The sequence below is a fragment of the Ixodes scapularis genome, unplaced genomic scaffold, assembly GCF_016920785.2.
Source record: "Ixodes scapularis isolate PalLabHiFi unplaced genomic scaffold, ASM1692078v2 PGA_scaffold0__279_contigs__length_252992795, whole genome shotgun sequence".
Classification (NCBI taxonomy): Eukaryota; Metazoa; Arthropoda; class Arachnida; order Ixodida; family Ixodidae; genus Ixodes; species Ixodes scapularis.
The window spans coordinates 151377848-151397933 of record NW_024609835.1 but is presented as its reverse complement, the minus strand read 5'-3'; the positions used below and the strand labels follow the sequence as shown (position 1 = coordinate 151397933).

The following is a 20086-nucleotide window of genomic DNA, read 5'->3' as shown; positions in this document are numbered from 1 at the left end:
TATTTGAAATCGGGCGGTAACTTCCGCCACCTAGCGGGATTTCTAGCAGTCTATAAAAAAAGTTTGTTATATGCTACGAGCCTACGACCGATCACAAGTAGACACAACCCCTACATACATCACGCACAACACCAATACCACGCATTACACATCACCGACATATACACAAACACAACACCCGACACTGCGCCTGACACTTCCTACTTAACATGCTTTTCTCTCCGCGGCGTATATAAGCTTGGCATGTGCGGGTGAGCTATTTAGTCGCTGACCGTTACAGATTTATAGAAGAAGACACAAAACACGGCGCAATGGACAGCCGTATGTAAGAACTCTTTGCATTTAAAAAGTATGGAGGCAAAATCTGTAATGTTAGTCCGTTGCGAAAGATAACGATGTATTGACAATAAATCCTAAACCGGTCATGAAGAAATTCAAATTTTTGTTATTTTTATGCTAGACCAGTGTTATGAGCAGTCCGACTAGCTTGAATCAGATTTTTTTTTTAATTATCAAGATTTTATCATTATATAATTAATAATAAACGGAAATGATGCTTGCGCAAAGCATTTTTTTTTATATATTCTTGTGAAGGACATGTGCTCAACACTTCACTTCCGCTAGTTGCAGTACAGGAGCAGACGCCTTCACTTTTGGGTCGTGTTGATGCAGTTTGTTGTCGTCTGTCGTGTCGGTGTTGAGTGGAGCGGTGGGGCTCGGGAGTTCGTGGCCGGTGTTATTCGTGATCACTGGTGTAATGCGCTAATGCGTCTTTTTTTTTTTTTTTTTTACACTGCCACGCTGTTATCATCCGAACTTTGACTATACACGGGCCCGTAGCTCTGCATTATGCTGAATGGCGAGCTCCTTCTCTGCGGACGTCGCTTTCCTGGTACCACTCGTGGATACTGCAAGCGTTTAAACAGTGTACACCGTCTCGCCTACATCCCCGGTGACGTATTCGACCTGTTGAAACGTTTTGCTTTCGTCATTTTTAAGTACGCAAGGCAGTTATCTCGTTGCTCTGGTTCCGGTTATAAAAGCAAGGCAAAACGCTCGTAGTTCCCGCCCTCAGTACACGTTGGACATCTTCCACACTTTGACACCGGATACCTGAATGAACGAGGATCTACATTCACTTCAGAGGTCACTCTCGCCGCTTCCTCACCGTTTAGCAGCAGGATCAGCTGGCGACAAGCCACGGATGAAAGCATTCGTGGCTTGTGAGCATCAACAGCCCAAGCGCACTCGGTGCCGACGCGGGCGATGCGGGTTTCTGTCAACGGGGAGGCCAGCACAAACCGTGACCGTTCCAGCTGTTCGTCATGGCACGGTGTTGCAGAGAGCAGAGTAAAATACAACTACACGGACCACCGAAGCAAACGCACTGCTATTGTAAATCTTGGCTTGTGGTTGCGCCTTTGTAGATCATCTTATTCGTTTTACTGGAGAGACGCAAACGACAGGCATAACAAAATCGCTTGCATACTCCGCATACCTCGCAAAAGCATTTACCCAGTCACCTTACGAAAAGCGCGAAACACGGAGTCCGCACCGTCCTAAGCTTCTTCTGTTTTTTACCTGCTTTAGAGCAGTTTGTACCCGCTTTTAGATATGCCTACTGAAACTGAAACAGGGCAGTGCCATAGAAAACAGACAAAGTTGGGAAAGCTTGCTCGCTCTCTCCAATTTCTCAACTCTCAAGTGATTGTACCATAGTAAATGCACCAGCGCCTTTCCAAAACAAAGAAAAAGCACTATGTTCACCACGCAAAAAATGGTCTCAGGTCATGCATCTGTGGGCAGGTAGGAAATCTTGCCCCAATTTATTCACACCACATGATGAGCGCAACAAACTCGCACAAGATTGAAAGGAAAATATCAGTGGTGACTTAAGTTTCCATGAAATTCTGTTACCGGTCGTTTGCAGGACCGAGTCATCTACTCGAGCTGTGTGCGTCGCTGTGCAAACGCAGTCCAACACGAAGCATAAAAACGGCAGATCTAGGACAACAATCCGGAGTCCATTGTTCAATTTAAACGACGTAATTTTGTTGAAAACGCCCACAGCTTTTTACTCACGGTATGCGTCGGTATACTTCCACATTTTGAAACAGAACGAGGGAAGATTTACTTTTAAAAACGCTCGCTGCGTCCTCCCGGACCAGCTGGACCGAATCAGCTGATTACGACGGACTAAACCCACAGCAACCAATTCGCGCTCCGTGTTAGTGTGGCTTTCTACCTCCAAGCACCGCACCACACACCACGGACACTTCAGCTCTTTGTCGCATCGCCGCGTTGCGGCGTTGCACCAAACAGAACGAGATCGCCGAAGTAAACGCAGCGCTGTCGTGACCCTTGGCTTGTGGTTGCGCACTCGTGGACCCGGTGACACCCTTCGCTTTCCAAGCACACACGACGATTGCGAATGATGCTTTCCGTCGTCCGGGAACATCACAGGGGCACGTCTCCGGTCACGTCTTCGCTACATGTGCTCGCAAACCGAGCACCTTCCAACCTTCTTGCCCAACCAAAAGAATACCGGCGCCATGTTAAACGTGCGTTGTTGCCAGATTTTCTCCGACCAAATAAAAAACAACGAAAGCAAACCGGTTCTAGCTTCCAGCTTACATCGGCGTTACGCCGTGGCCAAATTTTCTCTGTCAGCTCTAACTTAAAGATGACCTACAGATGCAGCAACACTGGACACCACGGAGCGCCGTAAATTCTGAGGAGGATGCATGGGAAGCGGCGGCACCTTCGCTTGCAGTTGGAAGGGTTGAAGCCAAAACGAAACCAACTGCAATGTCGCGTGTTCAGATCAAGGGCACGCTTTTTATAGCCATTGTAACTGTTTAGAACGAGTAATTATACGCCTAACTTTATTTTTGGTGTGTGAGAAACAATTATCAAGACCCCAAATATAAATACAAACAAGGGCGACATAAGGGAAGCCGCATTGCCATTGTCGACCACAAACAATGGCAGCCAGCACGCACGGTAAGCGCGGGGTTCGCCCCGTCTCGCGACATGGCGTAATTGCTTTTGGTGCTTATCTGTCTCCGAGACATGTTCCTTTCCGCGGAATTTGACTCCACGGTCCTTTCTAGGTGTGTCCCCAAGCGTTCCGGTGCTTCGGTAGCCGGCAATGCTGCGGTCGTCGCCGGCGGTGGTGCGTGTTTTCGAGGTCGGCTACACGGTTATGCGTGTATGACCGAACGAAAACACGTTTTTTACAACCTCGCATGATTTTTGAACGAATTATCCGTTACTCAACGTGTAAATTTATGGTAATTTGTGTAAATAGCGTGTTTTTCACCCCAAATATTCACCAAATACACGGGACTTGCTAACAGTGTAGGCTGGAGGTTTATGCACCACGTCTTTCATTGAGCAATGTGTGTTCTGCAACAGAAAGTCTTTTTTTTTTTGTCTGAGCTGTTTTATTTCTATATATAAAAGATAACAGAACTATACCCACAAAAACCACGATGCCGATTACGAGAATAATGAAAATGACGATAAAAATGGTAATGTTATGGGCTTTGTTTCATGTATAAAATACAAAAAAAAAGCTTTTCTGGACCACGAAAGCACCATTCTGCTAGAAGGGTGAAATGTGGTAAACTTCCACTAATATTATTAGGGCAGTTTAGTTTTAATTTTGAACATATTTATGTTTAGAAACAGCCGTGAAACGTATAATAATGCGATTTGTACAGGCGAGTTACACGTCCAGGAGGACATAAAATGGGGGTTAATCGTATCGATAAGTCCAATAATTAACGAAACATTTATGATTAAACTTTTTGTTTGTTAAAATAAACCCACTGTTCCAATTAGGCACTTGCTAAGCGTCTTGTAAATGCACTAAATCACGTAATTTTGGAAGTATTTAAAGATCGTGGTAAGGGCGGTGGAGCACTAAAGTTTCCAATCGCACAACAGCCACAACGCTGACAGTCTAAAAATGCGGATGAATAGATTACCATCAGCGTTCTTGGATAGCAAGCCTTGCAACTATCGCACCTGTAGAAACCGCGTTATTGTACTTTTAACTTTTTTTATTAATACATTTGTCCAAATAAAAATAAAACGTTATGTATGTTCGTAAAAAGTCAATCTAAAAAAAAACACTTCAGAAATTTATCTCAAGCAACACTGAACAGAAGCGTAATGTGCCGACGCAATCTATAAGGAGATCGTGCTATACTTTGAATCAGGGATGGGCAAGATACATGCAAATACGTATCGAAATACAAATACAAAATACTTCGTCAAAAATGTACTTAATTACACATCTAATTACATTTCCAAAAAAGCATTTAATTAGAACATACTAATAAAACCAAATGTATTTGGTTTCTTCCAAATACTTTTCCAAATACATTCCTCGAAATTTGCGTCAGCGACTTCAGGCCACCTGCAACGGGTTTCTGGGTATCTCATTTTAATTTTGCATCGCACACTCGGGAGTTAGTGAGCGAGGCTCTAGTAACGTAATAGAAATATAATCACAAAAAAAACTGTAATCAGCTTGGACGTAATAGATGAAAAAAGTACAGAGCTTCGAGGAGCTTTTTTTGTCGATTACATTTTGCTACAGACCAACAAGGAACCGAGACGACCAAGACGGGCAGCACTAGCTAGATAATTTTTTACTGTTGCCATTCGCACCAGTTACGAAAATCTGGACGCCCCGCGCATTTGGAATGTTCCAAGCAAAAATATGGATTAAAATCAGGCTAGAAAGCATCAAAGGTTGTCACTGGCACTTATTTAGCCAGTCTTCCTGTAAACGTCGATTTTGTCACTATTCTCGCCCTGGACTTGCACCGTAATCGCAAAGTCACTAAATGCTCGTGCTTGATTTAGAGACACTAAATTCGGTGCAGAACGTTGTTTTTTTTTTTTTTTTTTTGCTCTGGACAGTGCCTTTAAAATAAAGTGGGAGGAGAAAAGGAAAAAAAGCCCTATGGCTGAATAAAGGATGGAGACTATATCTTACAATTACATGCATAAAAACAAGAATTGTAACTTTGGCAATAACATTTATTTAACGTTATAGAGGCAAGAGGTGAGCGAGACGCGAACTGCCTCAGGACTGGTGTATGAAGAGATGAAGAGTTTCTTGGTTTGTTGTTGCCGTTGGCGTTGAGATGAAGAAAGATCAGCTTTGGAGACGTCTTAGGATGCGCAAAATGAGTCGTGACAATAAGTTTGAGGGATGTATTTTCGCCCACAAAATTGTATTTAATTACAATTGTATTTGAAATACCCACATTTTAGTATTTAAATACACGTCAAATGCATTACCCAATTTGTAATTAAATACAAATGCAAAATACACAAAGTAATTGAAATACGTATTTCAAATACTTGTATTTGAAATACTGCCCATCCCTGCTTTGAATGTACGGAAGTAATTCGTCCCCCGTCGTATAATTAGGTTAAAGATGGTACTCTTCTCGCTCTCAACCCATCACATTCCTCTAGGTTCCGAAGCACGTTTACCTCGTGTTCCGGTATATTAAAAAAAAAAAGAAGAGCACGAGCTTCCTTTTTTTTTTTAATGACCGGCATAGCGTAGCTGGCCGCGTATTTCAAAATATTTCTAACTCAACCAAAGCTACCTATTACCGCGTATTTGGGAGTAGCTGAACTCGACCATTTTAATAAATGAAACTCTATTGTTCTAGCCAAGTTCAAAATTGTACTTGTCTGTGGTGCGTACGAAGGTAGGCGTCATTGATAATGAAACCCATGGGTGGCTGAGCACTTTGAAACTTATTAACTTGATCGGACTGTTTCTGTTAGCCTCATGACCTGCTTCTGATTATTAACGCTCTAAAAATAGCGTGTATTTTATATTTACACCAAGGGACAACTCAGTAGTGTCAAACTATGTAATCCGCTACTTTTGAGGACCTTGTGTCGTCAATCACTAGATTACCTCTGCAGTCCAATATTTCTTGGTAACCAACAACAACAAAGTGGCCTAGCATGCTCATATTTTTCGCCCGGATTCACCCAATGAAAGGCCTATCAAGTGACATCGGCAATCAAAGAACAAAAACTAGAAATGAAAGGGCTACACCCCTGCTATGTTATTATTATGATTAAGTAATTAGTAAATAATTGGAGGGGGAAATATGACGGGTGTAATTTCCTAAAATCATATATATATATATACATATGTACCGGGTGTTTTTGCGAAGATTTTCAGAAATCCTAAAAATCAGGGCGTTTGAAAAAAGAAGAAACTGTCTTTGGGAACAAACTACCAGCCACGGCGGACGTCAGGGATTGCGCAAAACATACTAATTAGCCAGCTAATTAATTAAAATTTGTTAATTAACTTTTTAATTAGGGGAAATAGACATATGGTTCCAATTAGAAAGTTGCTGAGCGTTATTGAAAACCACTAAATCAGTCGTTTTCAGAAAGACTTTGAGCGCGTAAGAAGCGTAGTAGTGCACTAAAGTTACCGCTCTTTGAGCAGGTACAAAGCTAGCGGTTGCGATAAGGCGCCCGCGCGATTTTTCCGTCTCTTATCTAGCCCCAGCCTTGTACCTGCTCCACGAGTGGTAACTTTAGTACAATACTACGCTTCTCACGCGCCGAAAGTCTTGTTGAAAATGACTGATTTAGTGGTTTTCGATAACGCTCAGCAACTTTCTAATTAGAAACATATGTCTATTTCCACTAATTAAAAAGTTATTTAACAAATTTTAATTAATTAGTTGGCTAATTACTATGTTTTTGGCAATTCCTGACGTCCGCCGTGGCTGGTAGTTTGTTCCCGAAGAAAGTTTTTTCTTTTTTTGACGCTTTAATTTTTGGGATTTTTGAAAGTCTTCGCAGAAACACCCGGTATATATATATATATATATAGATATATATATATACATATATATGGCTTTAGAGCTATCGCGTGTCGACACAGGACACTCCTAAACTCTGCCGACAGCGGAATGCATGGAGATTCCGGGAACAGGTTGTATGTAGAACTTGAATTACCCATACAGATCGATTTAGCTCCAGCGTCTTTGTCGGCAAATAGGGATGAAGCAAAAGCGGAGGTTTTAACTTCACAATATATATATATATATATATATATATATATTGTGATGTCAAACCCTCCGCTTTCGCTTCATATATATATATATATATATATATATTGTGAAGTTAAAACCTCCGCTTTCGCTTCATTCCTATTTGCTGACAACGACGCTGGAGCTAAATCGATCTGTATGGGTAATTCAAGTTCTACATACAACCTGTTCCCCGAATCTCCATGCATTCCGCTGTCGGCAGAGTTTAGGAGTGTGCTGTGTCGAAGCGCGATAGCTCTAAAGCCTTTAATTTAATTTGAATTTCCAAGGAGTATCCGAATATTCTCGCAGCTCATGCATGCTCCATCTCCTCCCGAGCCCCTGTCGTCTTCAGCACACCCAACATTTTTTTTGTATGTATAGTCACTTTAAAATATTTGAGTGTTGTTCATAGCTTTTTATTGCTTCAGAACACCTGCCGCTTTCCGTCGCTCCATTAGTGTGCCATTTTTTGTGATTGTGGAGGTTTTATTTTTCCAGGGTAAAGAAGACCATCAAAAATGCTCTCCTGGAAATTTGTTTATTTTTTTTGGTGTTTTCTTTAAAGCGCTTTATTTGAGACGATGTATGAGTCGCCTCCATACTAGTTTTTTTTTTCAGTTGATAAGCGCGTACATTAAATTCAGCGAACCAAATTTATCTTCCCCTGAAAGCATCACTTTTCCCGCCCTTCGGTATTCCCGCATTCTCATTTATAAAACGAGCGCACATGGCGAAGAGACGGGTAAGATCTTGTCCACAACTTTTGGAATAACCCAAAACCGAGAATACAAAGAGGGTTTCTTTATGTACTTCAGCAACTATGTGCTTATAATTTCCCACTTGTTTACGAAAATCTTTACATTGAATCATAAATGCCTAAAATGATCGTGCCTGGATAAACCTAGCCATTTTCAGATTTTAACACAGTCCGTCCAATGTGCTACTGCATCTCATATTTTCATACTATTTTTACCTGTACAGTTGGTCTGGGCAACCGGGAGAAACTTACAAATTTATTATTTTGAGTAATTTACGCATACCCTAATTTTCTCAATTCTAAAACGTTGTATGTAAAGACTATTTTTATATCACAACTTTCGTGCAATGCGATGAAAAGCACTGAGGCGAGAGTGCCGCTCATGAAGATGCTTGTTTGTGGGGAGACCCGCGCAGACAAGCAAATCACATAAAGGCGTGCTCGTACACATGGTTCCCACAACATTCATTATGCAGAGCGCTTAGCATGGACTAAAATAGTGATGATCACGCTAGTTTTCGATTCCTCGTCAAAAGTGTTTTGAACACAATTCATAGAAACACATTGGTCAAATGCTGTTCGCGCTTGAGCTAACGTAGTTTGTATCGTGCCAGTTCTTACTTCGACGAGCATTCTGAGGGTGTGACCTTGTATAATCACGTTAAAAACGCCAGGACGGCACCCACACTGCTCTGATATATAGCGCACGTGTCATGCAACTAAAGCAATGTTGAGAGGTTGCTACGTGACAATTGAAGGATTATTATTTTATCACAAACCAGGAGGTCTCAGAAAACCATTTCACCCTTTTTTACTAAATAGGTTCTGCCCGGAAAAAGCAACATCGTTCAAATATATGTCCCGAACAAGAATGAGATGAGGTGCGTGGCCCTCGCCGTCTAACCCGCACCGTAGCACATTACTTTGAAACCCACTGTTAAAAAGGCGGCTGGACACTATACTAGAAACGAAATTCTTTCGCCAGACTACTAAAAAATAAAGAGAAAAAACGTAGCACATGCTGAAAAGTGTCGGATGCTGTTTACATTTCTGGACACGAGTATTGTCGAAAATTCAACCTCAAAGTGACTTTACATAAACTGGATACAAGGCTAATACTACGCAACAAACAATTTTTATTTTTAGTCACTGGCAATTTTGTTTCTGGGGTGAGATGTGTCCCTTTCAGTCTTTCTCTTTGGGAACTGGGCATGGCTGAGTGTTATTTCACATGTACCTTCTCCCAATTGTCATCAACAGTAAACCAGTTTGGCGTTACTACCGCCAAGAAGTTATTCTGGTCACGTAATAAAGGAAGCCAGTAGATTCACTGCGTCGCTCGGAACATTTGCCGAAAGTTTTAGGGGAAAAAAGGGCTCTCCGTCAACAGATGCGAATGGGCTCCGCCGGTCGTATTTGCATACGCCTCACTTTGCCGGTGCGGCTTTGTTGCGCTACTAGAGAGTGACTGCATAGCTCTACCGCCTAAAGCGATATTACAGTCGGAAGGCTTTAACTTCAAAGTATGCCCTCAAGCGTGAGCCGGGAGCCTTACCTGCATCATTTGGAGGCGGACCTCTAATAATATTTGTGAAAATTATTTCTCGCACCTGTGTGGAGTCAGACTTGTTAATTATGTCCTGGACGTGCGTGGGATTAGGCGAATTCGCAACATGATAACGGCATGAATAGTGGTTTTCTTCAATAAATCATCACTATATACGTGAGGTGGTTGCAGTCTTTCTATCCAGAAATCAAACGCAAGTTGAAGCGATGCTAAAACCGCGACTCCTCACCACCGAAGAAGTTTTACCTTACCGTCAGTGCGGAGGAGATGGTGGTGGGCATTCTGGGATAGTAAAGACGTCATCATTATTTATTGCGTCCTCGATAGAAGAATGATGACGGGTTCTTCATACAAAGATATAATTTAGAAAACATTACTTCCCGCATTCTGAGGAAAAAAACTAGAAAAGGTTGCAGCCGTGATCTTTCCTCACGACATGTGGTTCTGCTCATCCAGCAATGCGTCATCAAAAACGTCTTTCATTGAAATAACTTCGATCTGACTCATCAGTCTCCTTACCCACATCACCTTGCGCCCAGGGCTTCTTGGCTGTGATAGACAGTGGAAACCCCTCAATAGTGGCGCGTTTTTTAACGCGCTCCGCTGTTTCCTCGGCCGTATTCCATGTGTCCTCGCCATTCCCTCAAAGAAGTATTCGCAGCAGCCACGCCGTCGTAGCGTCGATGTTCCAGAACTTGTATACGCTTTTTCTACTTGGGCGCCGCTATCTTCAATTCTGAAACTTCCGGTATGCGTCAAAACTTTGCTTTCTTCTCGCCTCGACAGTAGAACGTGTTAACATTTTAATGGCAATTGTCAGTCGTTCTTGTTATGACCCTTCTATAACTGTTTACTTGTTCGGGATTGTTATCTCTTGCTTTTTGTTCAGAACGCATACGGATATAGGGACAACGTGGCTGCGTGACAGGCTAAAAAAAAAAAAAGTGTATAGAATTATTCGGTGATCATGTAGTGAAGTTTTTCCTGCTTTTTGTTGCAAGCACTTCTTTATTATTAAAGTATGATACCTTAGAGCTTGAATACACTCAGGAATTCTTATTGAACCAAGTCAGGGGAGAATTTATCCTGAATTTTGAACCATTTTACCACGTTCATGTATTAGGGGTAAATGAGATCGACGCAGTTCTTAAGAACATTTTTATGGGGAAGCAGGTGCCTGGTTTGCTCAAAACGTTGACGTCAATAAACGCTCTATGACAAGAAAGCTTCAAAACGTAAACAAGTATGTAATTCATGCCTTGTATGTTTTAAATAACTATTTATTCGGTAATTTCTGTTCACCAGAGAACTTAACCTAAAAATATATTTTAGACGCCTAAGTTTTTTTTTTTAGATTACTAGATGTTGAATTATATAGATGACATAAAAAAGGCTGGATAATGGTTGCACACAAGCTGCTTTGTTCACTGCAGTGGTGTCCTTAACTGACGTCTGATTTATTTACGGCACTTAAAAATAAAGTTTTGCAACAAAATTTTGTCTCCATATTTCTTTAATCAATCAGCTTCTAATTTTATATCTGCCACAGCGCATTTTTGTTGTCGCCTTATGCTCAGTGTACAGTAAGGAGTCCAAAAATAAGATGAAATAATTTTATTTTAAAATGAAAACGAAAAAAAACTGTTTGAAAGCATCCGTAAAACACTAATTAGAGGAGTCGGAATCCTAAACAAGACCTCCTCATCACTGTTCAATCAAACATGGCCATCTGATCGGTACAGAAGCAGATCTGATGTTTGTTTGCAAATTGAATTGACCGGCATGTTATGAAGACCAAATCTCAACAGCGAGGCTATGCCAGCTTATCCTGTATGCGAAACTTTTTATTTAGGTACTCACTGCTTTAGGCGAGATTCGATCTGAGTATAAGGGTGCATCTAAATTAAAGTAAACAATTTCGATCGCTCTATTCTGCATGATTATTCGCCTGCATCAGGGTGCCTATTGTAAAAAGTGTTATTAAAAAAAAAGGATTTCTGATTACCGCTCAGTATCTCTATAAAAGGTAGTCTGAAACAGCTTGTCCTAAACTTTCGTGACATTTTGAGAATATTTTTTTCTTTTAGCTCAGCTGCGTCGTCCTCATATATATTGTGAAACGTATTTCGTAAACTGTATTTCACGATATATATGGCGATAAGGTGCTCATTTCGTTATTTTATACACTGAGGTTCCTTAGTTCAAGAGCACAAAAACGGTTCAACTTGTAATACAGCAACGCAAAGTTGTACCAATCACGGGTATTTTAGGCAACCTGCCACACCTTTCAATTCAGGTAAAATATATGTGAGCGAGATAAACAAACGGACGGTGAGTGGTATAAATACGTGGTTTTGTTAGTCAATCTAAACTTTCCTTCACTGTTACGTCGGAATTAAATAACGCAACTTCTTTGTTGTGGTACCTAAAAATAAAAATGGATAAACGATTAAAAAAATCTATAAAGTTTTACGGCGGAAATAGTGCCGGCAAAACAACGCGGGAAATATATTTTTACTCTGGCAGTTCAAACCTATTCAAACCGGTTTGAACCGTTAAAAGGAATTTTCGCTCCCTGGAGCTTAGCCGGAACTCAACCGAAATATGGAAACCCAAACCAAAACCGAACCAAAAACAATTTGGTTCAACACCGATATTTATATGAAAACAAACCAAATATACCAACTGTTTGAAAAGAAAAAAATATATATTTTTAGTTATTGGTGAAATCTTAGTTATTATGCCAACCCAATAGATCCGGGGAATTATTCTCCCGTGACGTCACATCTTTTTGTGACGTCAGGTCTATGTACAAACTCACCCACCCCAACAAGCTCATTAATCCGCCCCCAGGCAGGTAATTACAAAATTTGGTCGACAATGAAGTCTACTCCAATTATTGTTTTGCGGCAGCTTTCAAATTGTTGTTCTTATTTGATCAGTACTTTGCATTCATCCGCCTATTTGTACTTCTTTCATATCGGCCCCTACCAAGCAAGATGCGACTTTTTTTTTTCTACGGATTTTTAAGCTCTTAATGTCTGAAGAAAATTATTCACACGACTATGTTGACGAGCTCCTCAATTGTTGTATGTTATAATATAGTGACGTAATCACTAAGGTGGCAGAAGAGTTTGACGCGCGCTGCCCTGGGAATTCGGGCGGCTGCATTTGCTCGAGCATTAAAAGGTTCTGACACCTCCCTCCCGTCGGATAATCAGACGCTCGCTGCTTTTGTCGTCGCGATTTGAATAGCCATTCTCCATGAAAGGTTCAGGTAAAATGCAAGTTCTCTGCCGTAAAGGATAGGAAGCAAACTGGAAGCCATTTCAAGTGCGCAGTAGATATGGCGTAAGCATGTTCGAAGCACTTTTTGTTTTTTTGAAGCAGATTGAGTCGAACGATTATTCTGGAGCTTGGGTCTAACGATGATCCGTGTTTCGCAAAGTTCTGTTGGCATAAATTGGCGCTTATTTGCTGCGTTTTGTCATTTGCTTGAATTCGTTTTACACTTAGGATTCACCCAACACTGCAGAAACGTGGACGCGCAGGCAGCATTTTGTCATCTATTTATTATTATTTCCTCCTTTCCGGAGACGCGAAAGAAGTAGTTACCAAATATTTTACGTCACCAACATAAATCATGGTACAACGCAATTAAATCGTGTTCAGTAATTTAAAAAAAAAATATTTTCAGACATATATTTTTTAAATATAGTGTTTAATTTTAATTTGAACAGATTAAAAGAGGGAGTGACCATTGCAAGAATGTCGTCTTTATCTAGTTCTTATGGGGATCAGTGAATATTTAAAGGAGTGGTAACCGCTACAATAAATTATGTTGTAAACTCAACTTTCACCGTTCACTTTTAATCAATAATGAAACGGGTTATTCTGAAAATGCACTTTTAAAGGAGTCAATATTGAAGGCTAATAAAGATGTAAAATTAGCGCATAGACAGTATGATATCAGACATTCTACAAGCACATTTTGCGTTTTTCTCTGATGATTTCAGGACTATACGCAGGAGGATCATCAGACCCCTTGTTTATAGTGGTGAATGAAAAATTGATGTAACCGTTTCGGGAGCATCAACTTTATCTCGGGAGCGCGATATTAGCGTATCCGCTATGAACACGCTTCCCAGATAATGGGAAAATAGGAAGTTTTCGTAGATCGTTTTCGCCGTCCCGCAAGGCCCTCCGCAACCCGCTACGACAGCGGGAACTCCACAGTCGAGGCTATCGGCGCGCAGGCGCAGTAGCAACATCTTCGTTGCGGAACGCTTAGCGGAGGGGGCAGCGCGGTCTACGAAAACTCCCTATTAAGCGAATCGAGTGCGCAGGCCACTGTGCAAAATTGTAAACAAAAGTTCCGACGTGTTTTTTTTTAAGTTTTTATTTTGCGTTTAGTTTCAAAATTGGTCTTCGAAAACGCAAAAAAAAAACTGAGTGATATTTAAATTGGTTTCACGTCTCGTAATGACCGCATTTAAAGCTTGAGTTCCTACATAACCCGTAAAACCAGCAATGAAGAAGTTATTCAACAGATATTAGTTAATTAGCCCTCTTAATACGATGGTTATTCTTTTATATAAGGTCCACGGAGTCTGATCAATATTCCATAGAGAACACGCACAAATCTCACTCGATAATAAGTTATGTTTAAATTACAGGAATTATAGGAAACACAAGCTTAATTATTAAACGTAACGTTATATTTAAAAAAAATCTCGTGGGTTCAAAAATGAATAAACACGAAAAAGATCTCCAACTGTGCAGGTAAGTCATGACTGTCGGATTTGGCGTAGAGTTATAAAACTGATTACAGTGTTTCGGCTTCCAACGGTCCTTCGTGAAACATCAATTCTTAAGTGGACTAATCCGACAGCTGATTTCTTTCAGGAAGTTACAACGACCACTTCGCAAGGGATAATTATGGGAGTCCGGAAGAAAAACACGAACAGATATAAACACTCTAATCTTAAAGATGTATAATGAATCGTTGAATGAGTTGAAGTGAATACTTACTTATTGATTAACTTTTTTACCCTAAAAACCTTTATGGGCATGACATAGGGGGAGGTGGGGATGGGGAATAAGAGACAAAGGTAGTGCACTTTGTGACAAAAATATTCTGACGTTTGCGTAACACATAGTAACAGCAAAAAAAAATGCTTACAGAAAACAAGGTAAGCAAAAGCTACATACACCATTATACATTGGTTAGGGCGTTGGTAAACATTTGGGTTGGTCTGATCGACACAATATCGATTGGTAGACTGTATCAGTTGGAGACAGCGAGGAGGAGATGGAAGTTTTTGAATATGTTGGTGCGAACAAACATGGGGCGCATTTTGAAGGGGCGATCTAGGGGCATGAAACATGATGAGGAGGCTGGATGTATGAATCTCTGAAAGCAGATGAACCATGGTATAGCTTGTGAAAGAAAGACCTGCGGGCAATATGTCTTTGAAAATGAAAAATTGCGAAAGGTTGAGGGAATGTTTTATGTTTGTCACACTTGGATATCGGGAATAATCCTTAGGTATGAACGTGGCAGCTTTAGTTTGAAGTGCCTCAACAATATTGTTTAGGTACATGTGACAAGGGTGCACAATAATGGACGCGTACTCCAATTGCAGATCTTACGAGAGAGGTATACGCAAGAAGTTTAGTTGCTTTATTAGCCTGGCACAACGAACGTTTAAGAAATCCTAGAGTTTTAGACGCTTTGCTAATGATATGCTCAGTTTGAAGGTTCCATGATAGGTTAGCTGAAGGTGGCCGCCAAGATATTTGATTGATGTGACATTTTCAATCTGGTTCTCTCCAATTGCGTGCGCGTGGTGATCAACATTTAATTAGATGGTGAAAGTTAGAGACTTGTTTTTCTAATGTTGATTTGCATCGACCGAGTGATACACCATTGGCTGATTTTTTCAAGGTCGCGCTGGAGTATCCCCACATCTAGAGGAGCACATATGGGGCGACAAATGACGCAATCATCCGCGAAAGGCGTATGTATGGTGGGCGGAATGTTGGAAGGTAATTTATATACAGAAGGAACAATACCGGACTAAGAACCGAACCTTGCGGGACTCCAGACTTAACCGGTGTGGGAGAGGAGACATGTATTATTAATCACGACAGAATGAGAGCGATTTGGTAAAAAGCTCGCTATCCAATCAATAACTAATTTGTTCATATTAATAGCTCTCAAGTTATATGTCTAATCTCTTGTAGGGGACATGGTCAAAAGCTTTCGCGGAATCAATAAACGCAGCATCAACGGGACGTGAGGAATGAACGGAAACATGGAGATCATGAATTAGGTCAAACAGCTGAGTTTCACAAGAGTGCTCGCGTTGGAAGTCGTGCTGGTTCGGAAAGATAAGGTTGATACTGGATTGATGAGTCATAATCGGGGATGAACGTATATGTTCCATGAGTTTGCATGCCACGCAGGTTAGCGAATAGGCCTGTAGTTGTTGAAATAATTCTTATCACCAGGGCTTGAAAATAGGGATGACGGAATAGAGGGATTGTTGAAACAGCCTTCCCAGTAGCATCCTAGATACGTGTTTGGTTAATTTAAAGAGTTTGATTGATATTCCATCAGGGCCCGTGATGGAGTTAGCGTTCAAAGGATCAATCGCACAATCGACCCCGTGACTGGTGATAACAATGTCCTGCATAATACATTCAGCATGAGATGGCAAAGCGACTGGCTGAGGGATGTCATCTTTTCCAGTGAAGACACTACTTAAAAAGGTGTCAAACCCAGCGGCCGATTGGCGTGGGCCCAAAAAAGACCAGTCATCACAAGAAACGCTTGGCAATGCTGGTGAAGGTTTAGGCTTAATTACTTTCCAAAATTTCTTCCGTCAGTTCTAAGCATGTTCCAGACGTCCGCGGCCCAAAATGCTTGTTTGGCGGTTTCTATTTCTTTTTACATACCACTGAGTAAGCATGATAAACGGTCCAAGCCCGTTCCGAGTCTGTTTGAAGGGTACACCTGTACAGACGTTTATTTTGTTTCATTATATATTTTAATAGTAGCTGTAAATTAGGGCTTGTGCAAATTTGGAGCGATTTGTAAAAAATTGCCCTTCAATCGTTTTTTTTTTTTCGAAAAAGGACCCAATTTTCATTCACAGACCGTTCATCAAATCCACTAAGTAATGTACTGAAAAATTCGCGTAACATGGACTCTAAAGTTGTGGAATCAACTCTTTTGCAATCAAATGTTTCTTTCCCTACTGAATGCTTATTAGCAATGTTCAAGTTTTTCTTATCAACAATTCAAAAGTTTCAAATACCGTTTAAATGTTTAAATGACCTTCCGTGCCAGAATATCTTCTCTGACTATGAGGAACTTCTCTAACTTTTATGGTTCCAATAAATAAAAAGAAAAACGGCTATTTCTCGATATCGAAGGATGAAAAGAAATCAGTGACCGAGTGCGTTAGCCCACCACAGCTCGGAGCGCATGAAGTGAAAGCTCGCGCTACAGAACCCAGAGATCCCCGGGCACTATCCCCATCCCTGCGGCCTTGTATCACAACAGCGTGATGTACGCTAAAGACCCTAGTCCAGCAAACGTACTGCACTGGCTAAATTTCTCGTCTACAGCAAGAACCAATGTCGACGAACTTGAAAGCCAGGACCGACATTACAATATGTTTACGCAAACGACATTTATTTTCTTTTTTGCTTTCTTGAACCTTAGAATTGCGATTGTGGTCTAGTTTCGTTGGAAAGAGAAAGAGAAAAAAGCCCATTTCCAAGACGTGAAACGGTTTCGACGTCCAAGTTTATGAGATGTATCTTATAGGCGTTGCAACACAACGCTCAAAGGCGCGGCATTTTGCTACGGAAGGGTGCGTTTTTTTTCTCGAGCAAGCTCATAAAAACGAGTGGGTTATTTCCGCCGCGTGTGGCCGTTACGAAAAGACCGGTGAGGTGGCGAGGCCGTTCCGATTGATGGGGTACGTGGTACGAAGGCTCCCGCTTTGACTTCGCGCACTGGCTTTGTCGTAAGACGAACATAAAGCGTACCTGGCATCTCCTTTAAAGCGCCCAACGTCACCGTCCGTCCTCGAGCAGACACGAATGCGTAACACAATCGGATTTGTGTTCTGCAGTCTGTTTCGATTTCGTCACGCCAGACTGATGCTTGATAAACCAGTAACATGACGCAAAGAGGTTCCTGGATCGAGACATCCAAAGCCTTTCCCTAATGGCACGTGCCTACAGATGCTTTAGTTGCATTGATGAGCTTGCAATTCTGTCAGTCGGAACAAATCTCGTTCACGTGATGTTTCACTCGAAGCGAATTCTAAACTTAGTATAGCGAGTACTCACATCGCGGCCATACGCCTATAGCAACACGAAGTAAGGGACCGGCCAACCTAAGGCACCACGACGTGTGTTCATTGGGATTAAAATGTTCGTCTTCTTTTTCCTGAAAGTGATTAGTCGCCTGTCAACTCTGGCAAAACGTGTGCCGCTAACAATAACAAGGTAGAGTTTGGTACTATTCGCTTCCTTTCGCACATCTCGATGCACATCAAGGATGCTTTTGATAAGTCCGGGCAAACAATATGTGCGTTCATAAAATAATAATGCTACAGTCACCAGCAAAATGAAAATGGAAGGGAAGAGCCTCAATCGTCCCGCCTCCAGCTCCCTACCTCGTGCTCCTCGAGCGCGCCCGCATAGCCAAAGTACAGCGTGTAATGCGTGAATTGAGTGCAGGACACATTAAGTTCGCAAGACACGCCCAGCCGTTCTCCCTCTGTCAGTAAATACATTGTTGATCGACGCTACGTTCTGAGAGCAAATATATGCAACCACGTTACAGTTAATTGTGTTGCGAAGTGTACATATTAGTCCGCCGAACCTTTCAAACTACCCTGATGTACTACGCCCCCTTAGTGTGCCCGCGCCTGCAAGCATTCACGCCTCGAGCGTCTAAATAAATGTTCGCGTTTTGTTTCAGTGAAGCCCACGGAGGTGAAGATTGCAGTCCCCAGGCAACCTGCGGCTGCCGGCGACCGGGTCGAGTTGCGTTGCTTGGCCACCGGCGCCCGGCCTTTCTCCCAGGTGACGTGGTTCAAGGGCGGTCAGCGGCTGACGCAGGTCGAAGACTTTGTGTCCACGGCCACGAACTCAACCGTGAGCAGCGTCAGCTTCATCGTAGCTGCAGAGGACAACGGCCGCAACGTCACTTGCCGAGCAGACAACCCGCACCTGCCCAAAAGCGAAGTCAGCGACACCGTGGTGCTCAACGTGCACTGTGAGTTTGAGAAGTGTAGCGTCTGTCACTCTAAAGAAAGCTCTACGAGTTCACTTTTTTGTAGAAGAGGAAACAACGATTCACGACAAAGAATAGATGTAATGTGCACAAGCAGAAAGAGCATGACCATTCGATTACCGGTTGATCCTGCACTCATCACATAATTAAGACCTAATCGTCTCATGGGCTTTGTTATTTGCTGATATTTTTTATCCTTCGCCTTGATTGGCCGTCTTTGTTTCCTGCCGGAGTAAACTCGTACACTTTTTCTGCGTAGTTCTTAAAATAGGAAGTGGCATGTCTATGGAATTATACCTGCTGACCACTCGGTGGGAGACCCCTTAATGAAAAAAGCGACTTCTTTGCCTCGCACTTTCAGTGAATACGCAAAATATAGTCCGAGAGCAGAAACAAAACATGAAATGAAATTAATCTCTGCTTCATAATGAACAGTCACATGCTAGATACTATAGCCTGCAAACCCCTCTCGTCCCTCTCCATCTAACTCCGCTTGCATTCACTCTCCCTTCATGCTGGCCCTGCTCCACTCCGTACTTCCGAGCACAAGGTTTCTTCCATCGCGAATATTCGATCGGCGGTCCTTTGCTCTTCGCTATCAGGAACTACGTGCGTTGAATAGAACATGGTGCTCGGCGGTAATCTCCACAAAAAGAAAGAAGAAAAAAAGAAAGGCGGTTAAACAGTAATCGACTATTCAGTTCATTGTGCTAGCTCGAGCTCGAGGGTAATTGATCATACTCAATGCTTGACGCTGGCGTGCCACACGGAGCGACCAGAAACTCACGCGCTAATGTTTTACATCGACCGAAAACAATACAGGATCACAATCTAAACATTATCTGAGCATTTTGTTTAAGAAAAAAAGATATTGAGGATAACGACGGCAGTGGTTAGGTCTAGCAAATAGAGTGTGCTTTTGAATATCAACATGACATATATATATATATATATATATATATATATATATATATATCGTTTAGCTCAAGTTATATACGTATCTTACGTTGATGATGAAAGTGTCCATCGTAGCCAGGGTTCATAGCTTGGCCAGGTGGCTTTGTCAGCGCGTGATCCCTGTGTTAGTATAGAAGTTACGTGTAGCACTGCTAAGACAGAAGCGGGACCCAGCAGCTCTATAGTGTCCTGTTTACGCAGTCAGTCGAGCGCGAAAAACGCCTTTAAAAAACACTCGTTCGTGCCCTTTCAGCCCTCTTGAACCTCCGCTCCAAACGTTAACGAACTCAGAGTAATGCAGTGCGGTAATCGATTCTGAGCGGGCATCGCGTGCGTCGTAAGCATCAAGTTGCTTGGATAAATACATCGATAGTTTATTGTAGAAA

The 20086-nt window shown here is 41.8% G+C and overlaps 1 protein-coding gene across 2 annotated transcripts in view; it reads left to right on the top strand.

Moving 5' to 3' along the window:
- The window catches only part of LOC8030101 (hemicentin-2), a 682796-nt gene that overhangs the window by 592784 nt on the left and 69926 nt on the right, over positions 1–20086 (top strand). For both annotated transcript variants that reach the window (XM_029991995.2, XM_040221179.3), the window contains exon 5: positions 18429–18725. In XM_029991995.2, the coding sequence (XP_029847855.2) occupies positions 18429–18725 (297 nt within the window). The remainder of the gene's footprint in view (positions 1–18428; positions 18726–20086) is intronic.